A 23936-nucleotide genomic window follows, 5' to 3' on the forward strand; every position below is an offset into this window, starting at 1 on the left:
TTCATGGAAGGTTGGGCAGACTATAGAGATACATTTCTACTTGCTGACATTCCGAAATACCTCTTTAGCTTTATAAAATTTTTTACACACGTTCGTCGGTTTAAGGTGCTTGTGACTTGGCTTTTCGTCAGAATTTCCCCAATTTTGTCAGTGAAATTTCGCCAAAATCTACTCCTGCTAATCTAGGTTTTTGCTTCTACATTAAACACTATTATTTTATTAAGGCGAAGTCACATCTGTCAGCATCGAGTCGCATTTTGCGCATGAGAAATCGCTCGTATGGGGTTCTTCAAAAAAGGAGTGTACAAGTTTCTAATGGGTCGGCAACGCGCATGTGACACCCCCTGAGTTGCAGGCGTCCATAGGTTACGGTGATCGTTTTCATTCAGGCGGGCCGTATACCTGTTTGCCACCGACGTGGTATAAAAAAAGACGCTCACGCATCGGAACGCTGAACGCATGCGTACGCGTGTTCATACTAACGAGCGATTTCTCATGCGCAAAATGCGGCTCGGTACTGATATGTGTGACTTCACCCTAAGTCATACCATGTCCAATAGGGTGGGTCACTCTTGTATGGAGAAAAAAAAAGTATTATATTTTCATTGGCACAGTTACAAAAACTTGCAAACTGATGCAAATAAACAGTATTTCAAATTATTTTGCAATTGGAATTAATCTTCTGCCTCCGGATCCACTTTGAAGTTTTCATATATTTTTTTGTACATTTTGTGTGGTGTGCGGAGTATATGTATGTATTGTCTTTTAATTTAAAATTTTGCTATAAATATATACCATTATTGGCATTGTAATAGCATGCTAAAGGTTCAAAGAAAATAAATGAAGAAAAAAACCTCAAAAATTTAAACCTTTTTTACACCCTACTCCATACAAAATACAAAAACTTAACTGAAATCCGGAGGCAAAAAAATAAACATAAAAATTAAAAATAAACATTGTACACTAATTAATTACAAAATGGCACCTTTTTATGACTGTGCCCCCTAAGAAAATAAAAAAAAGTAAAAATGACCCACCCTAATGTCCAACCCATCTGAACAAACATTTTCAATGTTTTGGGCAATTTACAAAATTGACTATATTGGTAAGTCCATAGGTAAAAAGCGCTGGTAGCCTAGCGGTAAGAGCGTGCGACTTTTGATCCGGAGGTCGCGGGTTCGAACCCCGGCTCGTACCAATGAGTTTTCGGAACTTACGTGCGAAACGTCATTTGATATCTGCCAGTCGCTTTCCAGTGAAGGAAAATATCGTGAGGAAACCGGACTAATTCCAATAAGGCCTAGTTACCCTTCGGGTTGAGTCAGACGGCAGTCGCTTTCGTAAAACTAGTGCCTACGCCAAATCATGGGATTAGTTGTCAAAGCGGACCCCGTGCTCCCATGAGCCGTGGCAAATGCCGGGATAACGCAAGGAAGATGATGATTGGTACGACCATAGGTATCTTTATTGTCAGAAAATTTAAATCCCCCCCTTTTTCCAGGTCACGAAGCCGACTACCTAAACCTGGCAGTGCGCGACGGCGGCGTCTCCCTAACCATGGGCCTCGGGAACGGCAAGCAGGAGATGCACATAAAGCCTGCGAAGACCAGGTTCGACGACCATCAGTGGCACAAGCTGACGGTCCATCGGAGGATACAGGAGGTTAGTTTATATCCAAAATTAATCATAGCTAACTCTAAACTTATTGATGATGATGATGTGATCCTGTTATCCCTCACTAGGGACATAGGGCTCTTAGAAAAATCTTCCACTTTTCACGACCTTAAACTCATTACAAAGCTTTTGTTTACTTTCACCCACAGATGTTATATACCGGGTGCCCGGTAATTAATAGACAACCTTTTAACCACCAAGAGGGCACCTTATACTGGTCCAGAAAATCGACTTTAAGGTTTAGTAAAAGTCGCCTGGTTTTCGAGATTTTCACACTTTTTAAAATTTTAGGTAGTATTATAGTATTTTATGCAACTGGTGGTTAAAAGAGGTCAAAAAAGGTGAGTGGCGTGGGTAACAATTTGAGGCGATGCCGATGCTCGTGCATTTTTTGACTCAGTTAAACACCGTTGCATACAATACTTTTTCTACGACCAAGCACTTATTTTGAAAGAAAATTATAAATCAACAAATACCTACTTTCAGTCATCTTAGTTATCTAGTGGACCGCCTACCATTTTGAATATGCAGTTTGAGTGCAAACATGAAAATAAAACTGTCTATGGTATGGTTCTTTGAAGCCTGGCCACTAAGACGAATCGAGCCGAGTTGAATCGAGTTCTCATACATTTGAATGCGATTCGACGCGTCGCCAATGAACGCAGCAGAAAACGAAGGAGTCTCGACTCTGCGAATTGGTTTGTTAAGTTGGTAGCAATATATTTACTGAACTGTAACAGCTATATCGTGCTACTTCTACTAAATGTTTTCAGGGTATAGACTAGATAGACTTGTCCTGACATCTTTTATGTAGGGTTTTTAAGTTCTATGCACGACCTTGTAACTCACGAAAACGGGAGTAGAAAAAAATTTTAAAAAGTGTGAAAATCTCGAAAACCAGGCGACTTTTACTAAACCTTAAAGTCGATTTTCTGGACCAGTATAAGGTGCCCTCTTAGTGGTTAAAAAGTTGTCCATTAATTACCGGGCACCCGGTATACCACAGATCAAGCAAACATATCTACTTAGCATGTCAAATGAACTCACACTCAGTAAAACCCACTGAGTTGTCCGTCTTTAATCGAAGCTTGCAGCTTTCGGGCGTCAATTTTTGTAAGTTGAAGTTAACAATAACATTAATAATGCCTCGTTACGTAATATTTAATTGCAACAACACAAACATTATGAACATTCAAGGGCCTGAGACATATTTGAAATCACAGGCAAGTAACAACAGTACAAAATGTGACACGCTCGGCCCCTATACAAATAGATGAACTTAGCACATTGTTACTGGCGAAGTCTCAATGTAAATTGAGACTCCAGTGCCTGTTAAGATCTATTCTTACGAGTAGATGTTTGCTATAACGCCACCCTAAGGCGGTTGAGAATTGAGGGAAGGCATGGATAAATTTGCACACATCCAGCAGGCCTCCGTGGCGCAGTTGGAAGCGAGATGGCCCCGGCAAGGCCAAAGGTCGCAGGTTCGAGTCCTGCCGGAGGTGTGAATTTTTCCATTTCTTTTTTCCATTTTTTCCTTTAATTTAAAAATAGATGAACTTGTTTCTTCTTATCCAAATCTATAATAGTTCTGTGCTTTCTTTCACATGTCCCATTGTCTGTCTGTAATCAAATCTTGCAAGTTAAATTTGACCCACTTCCCGTTTTCCGATTGGGCCGAAATTGTGATCGTGGTCAAACGTCTACCTATCCTTACTAAAAAAAAATGGTATCATGGAGCTGATGTGATGATGGAGCAGAAAGGTGGCCATAAGAACTCTGTAATAAAACGTCGTATCCCCATTGAGTAAGGGGTTTTTAGAAACGTCTCGGAGAGCAGTAAATAACTGTTGAAATAAAAGTACAGTCGGCGATAAAAGCTTGCGCCAAAATCGATTTTCATCCGATGAAACATATTACTCTTAAACGTATGTAATGTACGAGCCTAAAGAATGGTGTAAAGTGCAAAGGTCTCGATTAAATTTGTTAAAGTACCACGTAGGATTAGGGTTGCAAATAGAAAAAAAAAACCAAATGTTTTTTTTTTCAGAATTATGAAAAAAAACATGAAAAATCCAAGCACCATTGTTTTTTTTCTAAATATATTAGTTTTTTTTTTCAGATGAACAAATAATACGAAAATAACGATTTTTCGTGATTTGTAACGTTTCAATAACAATAACGTACATTTTAATTCGATAAACATTCAGTATGCAAACGTTTACTGAGGAATCCCCGATGCGGCGTGGAGCGTGGAGAGGCGGTGGTGTTGCCATCAGTAAATAGCGACAACTACTAACTACAGATTGTGTAAATGTTAGTTTTATAAAACCAGAAATTATAATATTTTATGCAACCGGTGGTTAAAAGAGGTCATAAAAGGTTAGTGGCGAGGGTAAAACTTTGAGGCGAAGCCGAAAATTGTTAATTAAGACGCCACGAGCATTTTTTGACTCAGTTAAACACCGTTGCATATAATACTTTTTCTACGACCAAGCACATACTTTGAAAGAAAATTATAAATTCAACAAATACCTACTTTCAGTCATCTTAGTTATCTAGTGGACCACCTACCATTTTGAATATGCAGTTTGAGTGCAAACATGAAAATAAAACTGTCTATGGTATGGTTCTCTGAAGCCTGGCCACTAAGACGAATCGAGCCGCGTCGAATCGAGTTCTCATACATTTGAATGCGATTTGACGCGTCGCTAATGAACGCAGCAGAAAACAAACGAGACTCGACTCTGCGAATGCCAGGCTTTATCTGACATTCTAAGGTTGGCAACAATGTATTTCATACAATATTTTAATTTTCTACGATGAAGTGATTGGTTTGTTAAGTTGGTAGCAATGTATTACAGAATTTTAATAGCTATAACGTGCTACTGCTACAAAATGTTTTCAGGGTATAGACTAGATAGACTTGTTCTGACATCTTTTATGTAGGGTTTTAAAGTTTTATGCACGACCTTGTAACTCACGAATAACAGTACGGGAGTAGAAAAAAGTTATTAAATGTAAATTCGTTTAATAGTTAACATAAAGTCTAAAAAACCGTACAGAAGTATTAACTGTTTTGCAAATTTTGAGATTTCGTCCTTTAGAAAAAAACATACTGTTTTTTTTTCAAGCCAGAAAAAAAACAGTTTTTTTGCAACCCTAACTATTACGTAGGATAGTGATAGTACCTTTGCACCAGTTGCGAAATGGTATCGCATCATAGATCCTTTCTGATCTTATATCCCATCTCCTTAACAAAAAACTGTGGTATCAGACTATCAAGACCCTGTTTTTAATGTTTATTATATGTTATTTATATATTGTTGCATATTAATACACTGGTTCTGAAACTCTAAAAGCCGTATTTTAAATATTCCCAATATGTTTCCTAGAAAATCTCGACAGAGATTTTGGTCGCACAAAATGTTCGAGGAAATAGTGCTTACAGAACAATATGCTTTCACGAATGTTCCGGGTGGGAGGTTTTTTCTTTGAAATTTTATTTCTAAAGGTTTAAATATAAACTCTTTAGCGATAAGGCCGCCTGTTGTTTACCTCTGTAATAAAATTTATTGTAATGTGTGTGTTCTTAAGTAGAGGTATGTATTTATCTATTTAAGTATGTATATCGTCGCTTAGCACTCATAGTACAAGCTTTGCTTAGTTTGGGGCTAAGTTGATCTGTGTAAGATGTCCCCAATATTTATTTATTATTTATTTATGTACATTTCTGAGGTTGTGCAATAAAGTGGATTTGTATTGTATTGTATTGTGTATGTATGGTTATTTTGGAAGCAAATAATTTCGTTGTAAGCCCTTTTGAAATACAAAATAATTTTATGCATTTTAGTATAGTTTATACTGTTGGGTTATTCATTAAATTTATTTGTTAAAGAGGAAGCGTTATGCATCACAGAATGCATGAAAAATGCCAATGTTCACCTGTCATTGTACGACCTTCAAATCTTCAAGAAAAGAGCGTACACCCATCTTAAAGGTCGGCAACGCACCTCCAACACCTCTGGTGTTTCTGGTGTCCATGGGCGGCAGTGATCGCTTACCATCAGGCGACCTGTCTGCTTGTTTGCCTCCTATCCCATAAAAAAAAATGTTATGCCAATTTCCTTACATTACGTTAATCGCTTGCGTTCAACGCCTGCAATAATGGCATAACAAACGCGTTTTAAGTATGTAAGGTAAGTTTTGGTCATACGAATTGTCTAAGTAGCTCGATCATAAAGATTTACTCGCGCCTAATGAAGATGCAGCCATATAGACCAAGAGTTTGGATGTAGTATTTTAATTCCGTACTATGTATATGTTCAACATTTAAAGCGACTCGAATCTTGTTTGCAATATTATGATTCAATAAAGCAACCTGTGTAACTTATTTATAATTTTCAAAAACAGTCAACTTTTCCATAGCAACATCTCTTTTGTCCCGATTTTCTAAGCTTAAATAAAAATTACAAATTGAACAGCCGACATAAGCTGCAATTTATATTCAAGGTACAAAATGCGGGTTAAATTAGTTTCCCTCAAGGCTTCAGCTAACTTCGCGACCCTAACTTCCTTATTCTGAGAGAAGCCTGTATCGCTTACAAAGAGAAAGCCAATATACTTAGGTACCTACTAAAACTTTCTCAATTTGACTATAAATATATTTTTAAATTGAGAAATGAATGGAGAAATTCACACCTCTGACAGGATTAGTACCTGCGACCATGCATCTGACCAACTGAAGGCAATATACCCTAACCACAAAATTAAATTTTTGAAAAAAAAAACCCCGACTGCGACATAGTGGACCGATTTTCATGAAACGTAGCTAACACTCCCGAGGAATATAGCTTTCAAAAAAACAAAAAATCGGTTCATCCATTCGGGAGCTACGATGCCACAGACAGACACACACACACAAACAGGCAGACAGACACCCAGTCGTTTTTGAGTCGGGGGTTAAAAAAGGTCAAGGTTAGAATCCTGTCGGTGTTTTTTTTTTTAATATGTGAGCATATCGCTCGAAGACCTATCTGCATGATTAAAAAAAAAAATTAATGAATTCATAGAAAAATAATAAACTTCATAGATATTTTTTTAGGATTTCATAACGTTTCTTTTGTTTCATCAAAACGAATAAATCGGTTAGTTTGCAATCGCTTTATTTTTGTGTATTGTACGTGATCGGTTTTTATTAAACACGTAGACCAATTCTCGATCCTATTGTATTTTTTAATATTTAATTAACAGGCCTTTGCATCGATAACAGATGATTCAAGCAGCATCCTTGCGACACTTACGTTCGTGGCTGTACAGCCCAATTCGAGAGAGGATCTCTCCTCAGCACTTTAATATTTGGGTGTGTAATGATTGGTATAACTTTTTTTGGTATAATAACATTTGGTATAACAACATTTCGTATATATTTAAAGGATATATTCACTCATTTGACATAATTAACATTTGGTATAACCACAAAATATCTACTTTTATTTTGTATAATCATTATTTCGTATAACACTTATTTATAATAACCGTTATATGGTATAACTATCTATTGATATACGACTAGTATAATATAACTAGCAAACAGTATAAAACATTTCATGAATTAATTTTATTCTTTTTTTAAGGGATCACAGTTCTGTTCTAACCTAACCTAACCTACTTTTCTGATAGCAGTATATATGTTTAAGGGTCACAGTTCTAACCTAACCTATTTTTCTGGTAGCAGCGCGTTGCGTGTAGGGGTCACAGTTCTAACGTAGGTAAACTACTTACCAGAGTAAATGACGGATCTAATTTATCGTACAATTGTATTTTTTTTTAACTGTGCTTTAGAAATAATTTGTGTTATACAATTTATTTATTATCGGAAATAAGCATTATACGCAAAGTATGTTATAATAAATGTTATTCGAAAAAATGATCATTATATTAAATAAGAATTATACAATTTGTTAGTATATTATTTGTTGTTATATGATTCAATAATTATACCAAATGATCGTTATAATGACTAAAAATATATCAAAAAAAGTTATATCGATCGATACGCACCCTTAATATTTACCTACTTAACAAAAAAAAATTGATTTGCCTTGGTTTTGATTCATCTCCTATCCTGCTCTACTTAACCTCTGAAATATACTTTCAAAAATGCGTTTTTGATGGCAATGTTGTCAGTGTGTTGAATAATCTAAGTAAATAATCTAATACCTGTGCAGTTTGGCAGAAGTGTAAAATGTAAATAAAAGCTAAGACAATTAGTTCGCGAATAAATGTTTTTTCACCACACCAACTGACAAAGGCTTACTTTGCTAATCGAAAACAGATAGCAAAATTGCATTTTATCCACAAGAGTGCAAAGTAATTTCATAAAAAATTTAACTTGACATCTTAAGCTGGCTGGTAGAATTTAACTATAAATGATGATTTTGAATCATAAATATTGAATAAATTGATAGATTTAATTTAGTTTGATGTTTTATAGTCAGTATTTTGTTCGTGTTGGTGTGGTGAAAAATTTTGTGTTTCACTCGGCGGCAATGTTTGTTTAACCTTCGTGCCTTGAAACCCTCGCAACGCTCAAATTCCACTTTTTGAACCACCTGCTACGCTAAAAAAATAAAAAAATAAATCTTTAGCTTGCTCGGGTATCAATATTGGCACGTGCGGTTAAACAACAACTTTGCCCCCTTGTAAAACAAATAACTATTTTTTTTTTTAATTTTAAATACACTGAATAAAATGAAAATATGGCAAAACTTAAACTCATAACAGCCTTTCTTTCTTTTGGCCTCAGAAATGCGTGGTTACGGTTAAAATCTTTCGGGTTCCTCGTGTTCTCAATTTCCAATTATCTCCCTCCCTCTCCCTCACTTATAGGTAGGTACTACAAAATGAATTCCACTCCAATCAAGGAACACGTCAATTCACCGTAATCGTTCCTACCACTAATCGTTCATATGCCCGCCTAGCCAAATTGACAATCGTTGACGCTAGACGCCGATCAAAACACCTCGGACACTGGCGATTAAATATATGAAAGAGGCGCGTTCCTAGCACACAGTCTAAGCTCGTGTAGGTGAACGCGTACTATGCTTGTGTGAGTGAGATATGACAGGTCGACTGTTTGCATTTTTGACAGGTGGTAACTGTGAGGTAACCGAGAGGGGGTGGGCGGCACTTTCAGCGGGGAGCGGGAGTGGCCATACTGTATGATAATACTCTTTATTATACTGTGATCAAAACGTAGTCTGGCTCTGTTGCGCCAATAATGGAAAAGCGATAGAGATAGCTAACGATACCGATATTATCGTAAGCGTTTGGGCATTTGGCTACGACCCTGATGGATGTTTTGTACCGATACAAACAAGTACGTAGTAAGCCTTAATTTCTTAGTGATAAGCATCAAAATTGGTCAACAAATTGTTTCGATGATACAAAATTGGAACGCAAGTTGATTGATATTATAACACTTTATCACTTTACAATAAAGTTCGAAATTGATCAGTAAATTATAAAATCCTTGAATCTAGGAGTATTTTCATTGATCAACGATAAAACTAATCTATTTGATCTTTGATAGTCCTTATGTTTTTGTAATACGGTTCTTAATAGGCTAAGTAATTTGTCGAAAATTGTACTGTAATAGTGAATTGCTGGTAACTTCACGACATTGGATATATTGGTTGGTAATTGGTTTGTAACACGCAAAATGGCCGAGAAGCCAATCAAGTGGTTTTTACAAGCTTTAGACATTTGAATTGATGATTGATGATAAGCATATGAATCGCTCAATAATTGTTTAGTCTTTTTTTGTTCAATACAACACGGTAATACAACAGAGTGGCAGCTGACGTCCATAAGGATACATATTACACTTTACCATTATGAGTTACGCTCAGGATGCGATGACCGACCAAAATCACTCCTGGATATACGCATATCGTCACTACTTTTAAAAAAACTTGTATCTTCGTCTGTCAATGAAAAGAAAATTGTAGTAAGTATGTATGGAATGCATATATAGACTTACTGCGTTTTAACTTTGAGGAACAGCGTGAGATACGAGATTTTTTAAAAGTAGTGACGATATATATGTACACTTGTACAGATGTAGTACGAAAAGGATTTCCCTCGTATTTAATACTACGTCGGTGGCAAACAAGCATACAATCCGTATGATGGAAAGCGGTCACCGTAACCTATAGACGCCTGCAACTCAAGGAGTGTCTCATGCGCTTTGCCAACCCATTAGAAACTTGTGCACTCCCTTTTGCTGTGTTATGTACACATGCGTATTGTTCCGGAAACGTTCGTATTTGTCATGCTAGTTCAGTCAATGTCAGTACATCTTGTACTGAGACTGACTGAAATAGCATGACACGTTCGTACGTTACCCTAATTAAATTAAATTAAATTGGTCTTTTGCTAGCTTTATGAACTAGCCAAGGATTCAAAGTGCATAGGCAAAGGGTCGTAGTCGGTAAACAGCTTTTGGTCTAGTGCTTTATTGAGTGGTGGGGGGCGAAGTGTGTACATTAGTGGGTAGTTTAAGTGTGATGGCGCACGTACTATCAGCTGCAAAAGTGCGTGGCGAATTTATCAATGAATTCAATCATGAATTCTCTAGGCACTTTTGCTGCTAATAGTACATTTGTAAATGACTCCAAAACAGTTTTGTTCGTAACTGGGCTTGAAACTGTGAAATTCAAGTAACTTATTATAAGTTTATTTATTTAATAAGTTTACACGGCATTGCAGCATGAAACACCAATACACCGAATAGACTAAAAGGAACAAAATATACAACTAAAAGAAATTACAACGACAAATATAACATAGGTACAGTAAATTTTATTAAGGTAATACTCGTAAATAACAAATAAATAACAAGCTAACTCACAAAAAATAATAAAACAACTTAAAATTAAATTAAAAACTAATCTAAACTAAAATATATCTAAATATGGCCCCCGCGGCATTGTGCCAAAGATGCTGGCAGCATTCCCTCGCTGAATAGCAATGCTTATGCGTTCCGAGAGAAAGCTGCCAGCTCTCTGGTCACCGGTAGTTTCATACAGTTATTTTACTATATCATACACCGACTGTAGAAGGCCTTCCATCGTCTCACAATACCTCCGACACTCAAGATACACCACTGTCTTCTATCTTCATGCAAACAAATCGCAATCAGGTGCTGACGTCAGTAGCGTATTGAGAAGTGCAATGTGATTAGACGTGGCATTACGGTTGTCCAAAAATATGTAACACCAATTACTAACTACCTACCTTATTTGATGCAAGGCTAAATGTACGATTTCAAAGGATTAAAAATTCAAAATTTAATTAAATTGTTCAAAATACAAAAATACAAAATACAAAATCATTTATTCAGCAAATAGGCCACGGGGGCACTTTTACATGTCAACATTACAGAGTATTCATTAAAGTTAAACAAATGAAATTAATAGAAATATTAACTAAAAATATTAATCATAAGCAAAGTAGCTATACACTGATATAGAATTAGAGATGTATAAAGTCTCTAAATGTCATATTATTACTAACTATAATCAATACATAAAGAAAGTGCAAACAGATACAAAGATAAAAGAAATCTATAATACTTCAATAGTTGTAAAAGACTGAATATTACAAGTAAAAATATTATACTTAATCAAATAATCCATGGAGATGTATAGCGTCTCCAAGAGTCAAATTTTATAAAATTAAAATATTTAAAAGTAAAAACCTTTGTCAAATAATACAAAAAAAAAAATAAAAAATACAGAAAATGAACAGCTAAATTACACATTTCAAGAGATGTACAAGTCTCTAGTTGTCAATCATTAAAGAACAAATCAAGTTTACAAATAAGGGCCAATCAAGGTTACAAATTAAGTTTAAAAATATAATCAAAATCTCAGAGATGTATAAGGTCTCTAAGTGTCCAAAAAACTAACATTAACTTAATCAAACGACAACAAGGTCATTAAAGTAAGGAGTCTATTTTAAAATAAAATATAATCAAAATCTCAGAGATGTATAAAGTCTCTAAGTTAAACAAATGAAATTAATAGAAATATTAACTAAAAATATTAATCATAAGCAAAGTAGCTATACACTGATATAGAATTAGAGATGTATAAAGTCTCTAAATGTCATATTATTACTAACTATAATCAATACATAAAGAAAGTGCAAACAGATACAAAGATAAAAGAAATCTATAATACTTCAATAGTTGTAAAAGACTGAATATTACAAGTAAAAATATTATACTTAATCAAATAATCCATGGAGATGTATAGCGTCTCCAAGAGTCAAATTTTATAAAATTAAAATATTTAAAAGTAAAAACCTTTGTCAAATAATACAAAAAAAAAAAAAAAAAAAAAAAAAAATACAGAAAATGAACAGCTAAATTACACATTTCAAGAGATGTACAAGTCTCTAGTTGTCAATCATTAAAGAACAAATCAAGTTTACAAATAAGGGCCAATCAAGGTTACAAATTAAGTTTAAAAATATAATCAAAATCTCAGAGATGTATAAGGTCTCTAAGTGTCCAAAAAACTAACATTAACTTAATCAAACGACAACAAGGTCATTAAAGTAAGGAGTCTATTTTAAAATAAAATATAATCAAAATCTCAGAGATGTATAAAGTCTCTAAGTGTCCAAAAGCTAAAATTAACTAAATTAAACGACAACGTGATGGTCTCTAGTGTCATCCTTAAGACATTACTTACTTAAGTTTAATTCTTACAAGAACCGAATGTAGTGTCTCGCAATCCGCTCAAAAGTAAAGTTAAATAATCTAACAAAACATGTGGCCCAGGTAAGCTTGAACAGACCAGTCTCCACAAACAGCACCCGTTCACGAGTATGACGCGTATCTCAGCCATCGCCTCCCTCAACCTCCATTCGGGAAGGTGGCGACCCGATCAACACGCCACCGTAAGCAAAGACTTTTAAGCGAGCATGACATGTTCAAGCTAACAGCAAATTGACAAAAGAAAAATCGACACAGTGAAACACGACATTAAGCTTGTAGGTGACATTAAAGAGGGCAACAATGCCTAGTATATATTGTTAATCAAATACGTGTAAATGCTCCGAAGATGATTTATTGAGTAACAACTAGAATACAATGTCATGAACATCATGTCATATTTAAAATTATATTTAGAACATTGCATTCCTTATTCAAACATACACTGTAGATGGCGCTGCTGGATATTAAAAAACAACACCCCCACTATATCTAAGCATAGCCATCAGCATCATCAGCATTAAGCGAAACAGGTTTAAAACCAACTAAACATACCTACTACTACTACTTAGGCACAAGTCCTAACTTCTCAAGGAATCTAAAGTGCTTGACAAACCCTAGACCCTTAGTCAGCAAATCGGCTGGCATCTCAGCTGTCGATAAGTATTTTGTTTCTACTAAACCTTTAGCAACTATATCTCTACTAAAGTGATAACGAATGTCAATGTGTTTCGACCTATTGTGAAACACTGGGTTGGCCAATAACTTCAGAGCACCTTGATTATCATTGTATATTCTAATCAATGAAATTTTATTTGTAATTTCATGGTATAATGACCGTAAGTACATAGCTTCTTTAATACATTCAGAAATACTAATGAATTCCGATTCACAACTGCTCAAGGACACGCTAGTCTGTTTCTTACTACACCATGAGATTACACTTCCCGACAAAGTGAAACAATATCCTGAATAGGACCTCCTATCAAGAACATTACTGCCCCAGTCTGCATCAACAAACCCGGTAAGTTTTGAATCAGAATCACTACTATACCTGAGGCAATAGTGTTTTGTTTTCTTAAGATAACGCAAAACACGTTTAGCATGAGCCCAATGTTCTTTACCATGGCATTTATTAAACTGGCTCAGATAACCTACACTAAAAGAAATGTCGGGTCGCGTCAAAACTGCTAAGTACATGAGACTACCAATGAGTTGTTGGTAAGGTAATTCAGTATCACAGCACTCACCCTTATCTAAGTTCAACCTTTCCTCCATAGGAGTCTGAACAGTCTTACAGTCTGTCATATTGAACTTATGCAACAACTTGTCGACATAATCTTCTTGATCTAAAGTTATAACATTGTTTTCTTTATCAACACTAACATTCATGCCTAAACACTGTTTCACTTGACCAAGATCTTTTAATTTAAATTGTGAAGACAGTACCTGTTTCAAGCATTTTGTTTCTTCAGCGTTGTTTGAAAAAACAAAGAAATCATCGACATATAGAGCTACTACAGTCAAACCGTTATCGTTTTTCACATATAAACAAGGTTCTAATTTAGACCTAGTATAACCATGCTCGGTTAAACAATCATCTACCCTCCTGTACCACGCTCTTGAGGATTGTTTGAGCCCATATATGGCTCGCTTCAACTTAAGTACCTGCCCTTTACCTACAGGCGAAGGAAAACCTTCTGGTTTCTCCATATAAATATCCTCCTCAAGGTAGCCGTTCAGGAAAGCAGTGGTCACATCTAAATGACAAATATCTAAGTTCAACTGCACAGAGAGAGCAAATAAAAGTCTTAAAGTTGTATGCCTTACCACTGGCGCGAATGTTTCCTCATAGTCCACTCCATACTTCTGAGTATAGCCCTTGGCTACTAACCTGGCTCTGAACCGCACATTGCCCTCACTATCATACTTCTTTTTAAGCACCCACTTGCACTTTACCACACTAGAGTCTTTTGGAATACTGACAAGCTCCCAGGCCTGGTTTTCTTCAAAGCTATTCAACTCTTCTGCCATAGCTTGTCTCCATTGCTCTTTCTCTGGTCCGCGTAAAGCCTCAGATAGTGACAGACCACTGGCATCGTCCCTCGGGCTAGCATCTGAACAAAGATTTGAAATTCCATACCTTTCAGGAGCTTTTCTTTGTTCTGCTGTTCTCAGGACTGGCCCGGTTCTCTCAGGAGCAGGAACATTATCCGGAACTGAAACACTTTCCGCTGTGGTATCTGGATCCTCATACTCACTAGGATTGATCGAATCATATGATGTATCAGTTAAAGTTCTGGAATTATCTGGACTCTCATCCCCCACTGAACTTTGACATCCTACCTCAGCTTTCTGTATCTGTGGTTGAACTTCAATTTGACAATATGTCACTTTATTTTCAATAATTTTAACATCCCTTGCTGTAAAAAAGGTTCTCTTTTCTGGATCAAATAGTCTATATCCTTTGACCCCTTCTGGGTAACCCATTAGGATAGCTTCTTTAGACTTCTTCTGCCACTTCAACCTTTTCTCTTTGGGAATGTGGACCATGACAGTACTGCCGAAAATCCTTAGATGGCTCAGGTCTGGCTGTGTCCCTGTCCACATTTCAAAAGGAGTTTTGTTGTTCAAACCTGAAGCTATTGTCCGGTTCCTTAAGTAAACTGCACAATTACACGCTTCTGCCCAGAACTCTGTGGGTAGCTCAGCATCAAATAATAAGCATCTAGCTTTCTCACAGACCACGCGATTCTGCCGTTCACATAATCCATCTTGTTCGGGTGTATAAGGATTTGTCCTTTGATGCAGTATCCCATTTAGCTTCAGGAACTCGTTGAACTTCTTACTGCAAAATTCAAGACCATTATCACTTCTTATAATCTTAATCTTTTTGTCAAGTTCATTTTCAACTCTAGCTTTAAACTCTTTAAAACAATCAAGAGCTTGACTTTTCTCCTTCAAAAAATAAATAAATGCCATACGACTATAGTCATCCACAAATAGCAAATAATATCTTGATCCTCCAAGAGATTTTACTTCCATTGGACCAGCTATATCCATGTGAATAATATTTAATAAATCCTGACTTCTGTTGCAATTATTAGGAAATGGCAGTCTGCACTGTTTGCCTTCACAACATACCTTGCAATTACTGATGTCTATCTTGCCGCCAATACTGTAGCCTTGCACTGCATCCTTCATTTTCGCCATGTAGGAGCCATTAACATGTGCGAGACGTCGGTGCCAAGTCTCGGCAGACACTGCCATAGCAACGTTGGTCGTATCTTCTGGCATATTCAATTTGTAAACGCCATTTGTCAGAGCGGCCGTAGCAACATGCTGTCCACTTCTATTGTAAATCTTACAATCCTTTTTAGTGAAGTCCACTCTGTTCCCTTTCTTTATCAGTTGGCTGACCGATAAAAGGTTTGTAGTTAAACTCGGTACACATAGAACATCTTCAACTGTTATGTCGAATTCACTATCTGGAGTCACAGTCGCAATCTGTACGTTTCCGGTACACAACACAGGCAAACATGCCTTATTTGCAACTATAATTTCACTAGTTGCCGGCTCGTACGATGCATTCATAACCCAACATTCGTTTGGTGTTAAATGGGTACTAGCGCCACTATCAATATAGTACTCGTCTTTCTTAAAATCGGCACTTAAAAACACAGCACTGAATGCATGAGACTGTTTCCGTATACCAGTTTTATTTTTAACTGAATTCTTTTCGTAATTCGGGCATTGATTTCTATAATGACCCGATTCTTTGCATCTGAAACAATTGACTTTGACATTTCTGACTTTTGTTGTCATTTCGCCGCCATCCTGTTTACCACAGACAAATTTCGTTTTGTTTTTCTTGTTATGTTGGTAACTTGACGTACTCGCGAATGCATTCTCAGTCTCGTTCCCATTCCCTGTCAAATTTGAATTTTTCTCTTCCATGTCTAAAAGCTTTGTTTTGATGGCGTCTGTCGTGATGGAAATGCCGGAATGCTCTATTGCCATAATCATCGGGGAATATTTCTCAGGCAAACCTGCTAATAATAGCGAGCCGATCCACTCATCACTAATGGCAAAACCTGTGCCACTTAATTTCTGACCATTTTCTACCATTTTTGTTACGTATTCTGTCATCGAATTTGAATTTTCGAGCCTTATGGAAATTAAATTTCGTAACAACGTAATTCTTCTGGCGAAACCAGAGTCGTCAAATAAGCTTTTGAGTTTTGTCCACAATTCAAACGTAGTTTTGACACCTTTTACATGGACATACAAGGAAGGGTCGATAGTCAAAATCAATTTCGCACGGGCTTTTTCGTCATCTGCAACTTCTGTACCCGTAGCTTCTGGCTTACGCGTAACAAACTTCTGCGTGCCTTCTAGGATAAGAAAATTCTCTGCTGCGAAAACCCACTCACAATAATTTTCTCGGCCACGTAACTTGGGCACATTCGCCACATAGTTTGGTGACGACATCTCCGGAGATTAGTCACAGATCACTTCACAATATAAATAAATAACACAATACACTGTAAACTGCAATCTAATACTTGACTAAACCCCCCGTATTGATCAATAAAATATACCCATAACCTATTGTTAATCAAATACGTGTAAATGCTCCGAAGATGATTTATTGAGTAACAACAAGAATACAATGTCATGAACATCATGTCATATTTAAAATTATATTTAGAACATTGCATTCCTTATTCAAACATACACTGTAGATGGCGCTGCTGGATATTAAAAAACAACAGTATAGCTATACATAACTAATTACATGCTCAACGTGACTTAGAGATGTAAAGGTCTCTAAGGGTCAGTGTACTATCATACTTTAAATAAATTTTATATAACTACGCTATATAATGAAAACAAAAATCTTAGAGGTGTATAAGGTCTCTAAGCGTCCTACTAACATAACTAATGATACAATACAATCACATGAGAAAAATTACGCTGTGTCATTTTTACTGGATACTAGTACGGTTGTATTACAAACTTCTGCTACCATAATCAAGCTACTGGCTTAAAGGCATTTTTATCATTTATAAAATCATTTACCGTATAGTAAGCTTTACCTAGCAAACAGCGCTTAACATGTGACTTAAATTTGCCGAGTGGCAAGTTCACTACATCAATGGGGATTTTGTTATAAAAACGTGTACAGTTCCCAACGAAAGACGTACTAACCTTACGGAGACGGTGGAAGGGCACGGCAAGTTTATGTTTGTTTCTAGTGTTCGAGACTAAGGGCCGGTTGCATCAAACCGTCTGTCACCGCTAAAGCGTTCGTTAAATTTTATTGTATGGGAAGTTCCATAGACGTCTGCTGCTTGACGATGAAGTGTCTGTCAAATGTGGTTGATGCAACTGGCCCTTAGACCAGTGGCCCGTTTCTCGAAAGGTACAAGCCTTGTATTACAAGTGTGTTTCCATGACAACCCATACGATTTGACAGTTCGCGCACTTGTAATACAAGGCTTGTACCTTTCGAGAAACGGGCCACAGGGGACCGATTTCTGAATCTCGAACGCATGAATTCGCCGTTCGAAAGTCGTAGCATTACGTCGTTTTCCACAGACTTCGAACGGCGAATTCATGCGTTCGATATTCAAAAACCGGCCAAGAGCGTGTCGGGCCACGCTCAGTGTAGAGTTCCGTAGTTTTCCGTATTTTTCTCGAAAACTGCTGAACCTATCAAGTTCAAAATAATTTTCCTAGAAAGTCTTTATAAAGTTCTACTATTGTAATTTTTTTCATATTTTTTAAACATATGGTTCAAAAGTTAGAGGGGGGGGGGACACACTTTTTTTCCTATAAGAGCGATTATTTCCGAAAATATTAATATTATCAAAAAAACGATTTTAGTAAACCCTTGTTCATTTTTAAATATCTATCGAACAATATATCAATTGATCAGTGTTGTCTAGCAGAAATTTTCATCAGCCGCCACTGGTACCTATAGCATAGCCAATTCCGTATTATCAAAAGTCGTATTACTGCCCAAACTATTACAAAAGAACCTATAGTAAACATTTCAACTAAAACCTTTACATTTTAACATGGACCCAGTTCATTAGGCCGGGATTACACGAGAACGTGCGCAAACACACTTAGCAGCTTTAGTGTAATCCGGGCTTTAGAGCGGAGAATAAAATGCGATTGAACGCTTTATTTATTGAAACTAGGTTCTGTCTGTGATTCTGTTTTAGATTATCTCTTGAAATAACACACGTTCTAGTATTTCAGTGGTTTTATAAGACGATTAACTATTCAAAGAAGTTTTTTTATTTTATTAGGTATATAAATAACCTAACCACAAAACTAAAATTTTGGAAAAACCCCCGACCGCGACATAGTGGACCGATTTTCATGAAACATGGCTAAGAACACACCTGACTAACTCAGCTTTCAGACAAAAAAAAACTAAATCAAAATCGGTTCATCCGTTCGAGAGCTACGATGCCACAGACAGACACACACACAGACAGACAGACAGACAGACAGACAGACAAACAAACAGACAGACAGACAGACAGACACGTCAAACGTATAACACCCCGTCGTTTTTGCGGCGGGGGTTAAAATCTGACTGGCTGACTGACTGACATATCAACGCATAGCCGAAACCACTAGTCCTAGAGATTCCAAATTTGACACGTACGTTTCTTATAAGGTGTAGAGAGCACTAAGAAAGGATCTTTCAAACTTCACATCCTAAGGGGTGAAATGGGGGTCCAAAGTACAACGTTTGAATAAGGTTAGGTTAGGGAAAAAGCTAGTTAGGGATATATTTTTTATATTGTTGTCCTTCATTTATCCGAAAATGATATATCGCATGCCCTATTTTGTATAGTTTTACAGAAATATGGTTTCAAAGGAAGCGCGGAGGCGCCAGCCTTCCCCCCCTCCTCCCTTCTAAATTAAGGGGGGCTCTCGATGCCTCCCGATCTTTATCTACTCAGGGCCACCCAAGGAACAACCTGTGCCAAGTCTCAGTGCTTAATCATAAAATGCAGGGTGTTGTGCAATAGCGTCCCAGCTAAAACTCAAGAGATAATATTTGTGTTGTTAACTATAAATAAAAGCCTTCACCGGGTTTCGAAACCAGGACCGCGGCTTAGCAGGTCGAGTCGGACACGCGTGTAATAATGAAGTCAAACAATCATGGTGGGCACTTCCACTCAAATGGAATTGGGCGGGCCATGTTGTCAGGCAGAGTGATGGCAGGTGGACTAAAATGCTGACCGAATGGTGGCCGCTATCAGATGTAAGAAGCGCCTGGCATCCGTTGGCTTGTTGGGTGGACGACATTCGAAAAATTTCGGGGCACTTGTAGATGAGATTAGCCCAGGACCGGGATAAGTGGCGTACACGAAGGGAGGCCTATGCTCAGCAGTGGGCGATTAACGGCTGAAATGATAATGATGTGCACTTTGCAAACAAAATAGCGTTCCTATAAAATTATTGACCCACTAAGTTTAGATCGTGGTGCAGTCAAGTTAACAACGGGTTATAAAGTTTATAACAAAAACTCTTATTAAATATTTAGCGAGTTTTATAAATGATATAAACTTTATGACTTAAATAAATTGTCTGTTATGAAGCTCGTGGGATCACGCCTCAGTGTAGTTATGATAGTATTTAATAGGGTGGTGCTAAAAATAGAGGTACGATTATAAGTGTGAAGTATCTTATACTTTTAAACGAGCAATTCTTGTATATTTATTTATTTATTTATTTATTTATTTATATACACCGACGATCTCGGAAACCGCTCTAACGATTTCGCTGAAATTTGTTATGTGGGGGTTTTCGGGGGTGAAAAGTCGATCTAACTTGTCCTTAGGTCCCGGAAAACGCGAATTTTCGAGTTTTCATGAGTTTTTCTTCGCGCGCCATCTCGTGTGGAGTAGTTGCATTATTAAGACAGAATTCTTTCGCTCGATGTAGGTACTATTTATTGCAAAAACTAGATGGCGAGACAGGTCAAGGCCCCGTATACGAAGCAACAAACATTGAGTAACTTATGAATCGCGGGCGAGGTGTAATAATTTTTCATATTACTGAAAAAAATACTTACCACGAATAGAAAATTACACAAATTTTTTTAATGACATTTTTTGTGGCGGAAGCTCGCCATCTCGTGTGGAGTAGTTGTATTGTTAAGACTGAGAATTCTTTCGATCGATGTAGGTACTACTTATTATCAAACTAGATGGCGACACAGGTCAAGGATACGAAACAACAAACATTGACTAACTTATGATTCGCGGATGACAAAACTTGCGTATTCATTAAGTGCTTTAATTATTATTACGAATTTTAAGCTTCTTCCGTTATCTCAGTAGTATTTTTAAAATTAAATACTTCAAACAGAAGTGCATTCTAGAATTATCCGGAAATAATAGGCACATACCGCCATCTGTTAATTGTAATCCGTACTAGCAAGTACTGTTATTTTAGAACTATGAACAAGTAAAAACGAGCAATTCTTGTATATTCCTTTATTTATTTATATAGACGTTCGCGGAAACCGCTCTAACGATTTCGCTGAAATTTGTTATGTGGGGGTTTTTGGGGGTGAAAAATCGATCTAGCGAAGCCTTATCGCCATCTCGTGTGGAGTAGTTGTATTGTTAAGAGAGAATTCTCGGGCGGCGAAATTAACGACCATATAGCTGCGCTTAGCTCAGCGATGAGGTCGATCTAATAATGTTCACAGACAGATCGCATGTGTCAGGGTTTCGAATTTCGGCCAGAAATTAAGTTTCTGTTTTTATTTTTTTTACAACAGTTTTTTTATATAAAGACGTGATATAATAAAATAGAACCGAGCGAAGCTCGGTCACCCAGATATTGTAAATGTTATATAAATAATCAGTCAGTAGGTAATTATAGGCAGTCAAGCAAATCTTGACACTAAAAAACGCGAATGAATCATACTTTGTCTTTCTTATATTCTTACTTAAAAGTAAATTTTCTCGTGCTTCGCTTTGTGACAATTGCAAACGGTATTTTAATTCGCAGGGATAATTGTCAAAATTGTAAAGGGGCTCAACGTTTGATGTAATGTTACTAGGAAGTGAGCATATTTTTCCAAAAACTAATTCGTAAGGGGTAAACTTCGTTTCAGAGTGTACTGCCGTATTATAGGCAAAACACCAGAAGGGCAGCCACTGGCTCCAAGTTTCTGGGTGATTTTCGGTTTGTATCCGGAGAAAAGACTTCAAATGTTTATGTGTTACCTCAAGTGCGCCAATTGACTGGTGGTGGTATGCTGTCGAGGACAACTTCTTAATCTCTAGCAACTTACATGTTTCTTGGAATATAGTCGACATGAATTCTTGACCTCTGTCTGTGGCTATTTCCTTTGGTACACCGTATCTAAGAATAAAATTACAAACTAGGGCTTTTGCAACTTCTGTCGCCTGTTTTGTGTATAATGGAATTGCCTCAATATATTTCGTCAGTTCACATTGCAGTGTTAGTATGTATGAGTACCTATTATCGTCTGTTTCTAACGGTCCCACTAAATCGAGGTAAACCTTTTGAAAAGATGTTTCAGCTGTAGTAGTCAGTGACATAGGTTCTTTTACTGGCAAGGAATACTTATTACGTTGGCATTGATCGCATTTTGCTACGAATTTTTTTACGTCGTTATCAATGCCGGGCCAGTAGTAATATTTTTTGATCTTATTAATCATTCTCTTTACACCCGCGTGTCCACTGCTGGGCAAAAGGTGGAAGTCATTGATAATGACACGTTGGTCATCTTTATCAAATAAATACCTTTGTTACATTATTTAGAACACATAGCCTAAGCCCTGAATTATGTTCAGTTTTGGTCATTTCCTCTGCCAGTTTTTTAATAAAAATATCGTTGTCATTATTTTTAACTATACACAATTGACTTATGTTTTCTTTCATACACATTTCATTTAATTCCTTCACAAACTCCGCTCGCGTTATTAGCGGTAATGAGTTGTAGTGCTTTATGTAAATGGTTTGTTTATGGCGAACATAACATAATGTTTTACTTTCATTGGTAATTATACCTTTTTTCCTCATATTTTCTATGCCTATAGCGTCACTGAAAACTAACTCTACCGATTGTTTTGGCTTAAAATGAGTACTTACTACTTTTTGATTCGTGCTATCAGACCTAACATTAGCGTGCACTATATCTGACGGTGGACACATATTTGCCAACTTACGTGCCTGTGCCCTTGTCATGACGTGAATGTCATGAAATTCTTTTAATTGTTCGGATGTTACAGTAATACGAGACAACGCGTCCGCAGCCGCATTATTTGTGCCCTTTACATATTCAACTTCGAAGTCATATTCTTCTAAAACCATTCTGAATTTCATTAATCTACTAGATGGGTCTCTTAGATTAAACAGATAGATTAACGGTTTATGGTCTGTTTTTATTTTGAAAGCTCGTCCGTACAAATATGGACGGAAGTGTTTGATTGCCCATACTATAGCCAAAAGCTCTTTTTCTATAACCGGATAATTTTTTCTGCTGGATTTAAAGTCCTACTTGCAAAAGCTACTGGTCGTCCATTTTTGTTCGACAATATAGCACCGATCGCTTTATTAGACGCATCGGTTTGCACTATAAACTGATTTTCTTCTGTTAAATTTGGATAATCAAGAACTGGTGGAGTTACTATATGTTCTTTCAATGAATCAAATGATTTCTGGCAATCGTTATCCCAAATAAATGGTGTATTTTTCTTACACAAAGCATTCAAAGGCTGCGCTATGGCTGCAAAATTATAAACAAATTTCCTGTAGTAGTTAGTGAAAGCTACAAATCTCTTAACCTCTTCTGTATTTTGTGGGCGCGGATAATTTTTCACCACATTTATTTTTTCTGGATCTGGTAATATTCCTTCGTTTGAAATGACGTGACCTAAGTAAAGTATTTTCTTTTTTAGAAAATCGCATTTTACTGGATTCAATTTTAATTTAACCTCCCGCAATCTTTCGAATACACTCTGCAAGTTTTTGTTATGACTTTCTAAATTTCTACCAAATATAATTAAGTCATCGAGGTAAATTAAGCATTTTTCATAATTTAGTCCAGCTAAGGCGATATTCATCATACGCGAGAAGGAACTGGGGCTCGATTTTAATCCTTGTGGCATACGAGTCATTTGATATTCCCCTGAGGCGAATGCTGTTAACTTTCTACTATTTTTCTCAAGATCAACATTGTAGTAACCCTGATATAAATCTAAATGGGTGAAATATATGCTTCCAGATAATGATTCCAAGATTTCAGTAATATTCGGCAGTGGAAATTTGTCATCTTCAATAGTATTATTCAGTTTTCTATAGTCTACTACTAGACGCCACTGTTTTTTGCCGTTTTCGTCCAACTTCTTAGGGACTAATAATATTGGGCTAGACCATTCGCTTTTACTGGGTTCTATTATACCTT

At 36.6% G+C, this 23936-nt stretch overlaps 1 protein-coding gene across 1 annotated transcript in view; it reads left to right on the forward strand.

The window, feature by feature from the left end:
• LOC125232507 (neurexin-1) overlaps window positions 1-23936 on the forward strand; it is a 385338-nt gene that overhangs the window by 299508 nt on the left and 61894 nt on the right. Inside the window, exon 7 of the mRNA XM_048138206.1 lies at window positions 1502-1662. Within this exon, the coding sequence (XP_047994163.1) occupies window positions 1502-1662 (161 nt within the window). The remainder of the gene's footprint in view (window positions 1-1501; window positions 1663-23936) is intronic.

Source organism: Leguminivora glycinivorella, chromosome 13 (genome assembly GCF_023078275.1).
Source record: "Leguminivora glycinivorella isolate SPB_JAAS2020 chromosome 13, LegGlyc_1.1, whole genome shotgun sequence".
NCBI lineage: Eukaryota > Metazoa > Arthropoda > Insecta > Lepidoptera > Tortricidae > Leguminivora > Leguminivora glycinivorella.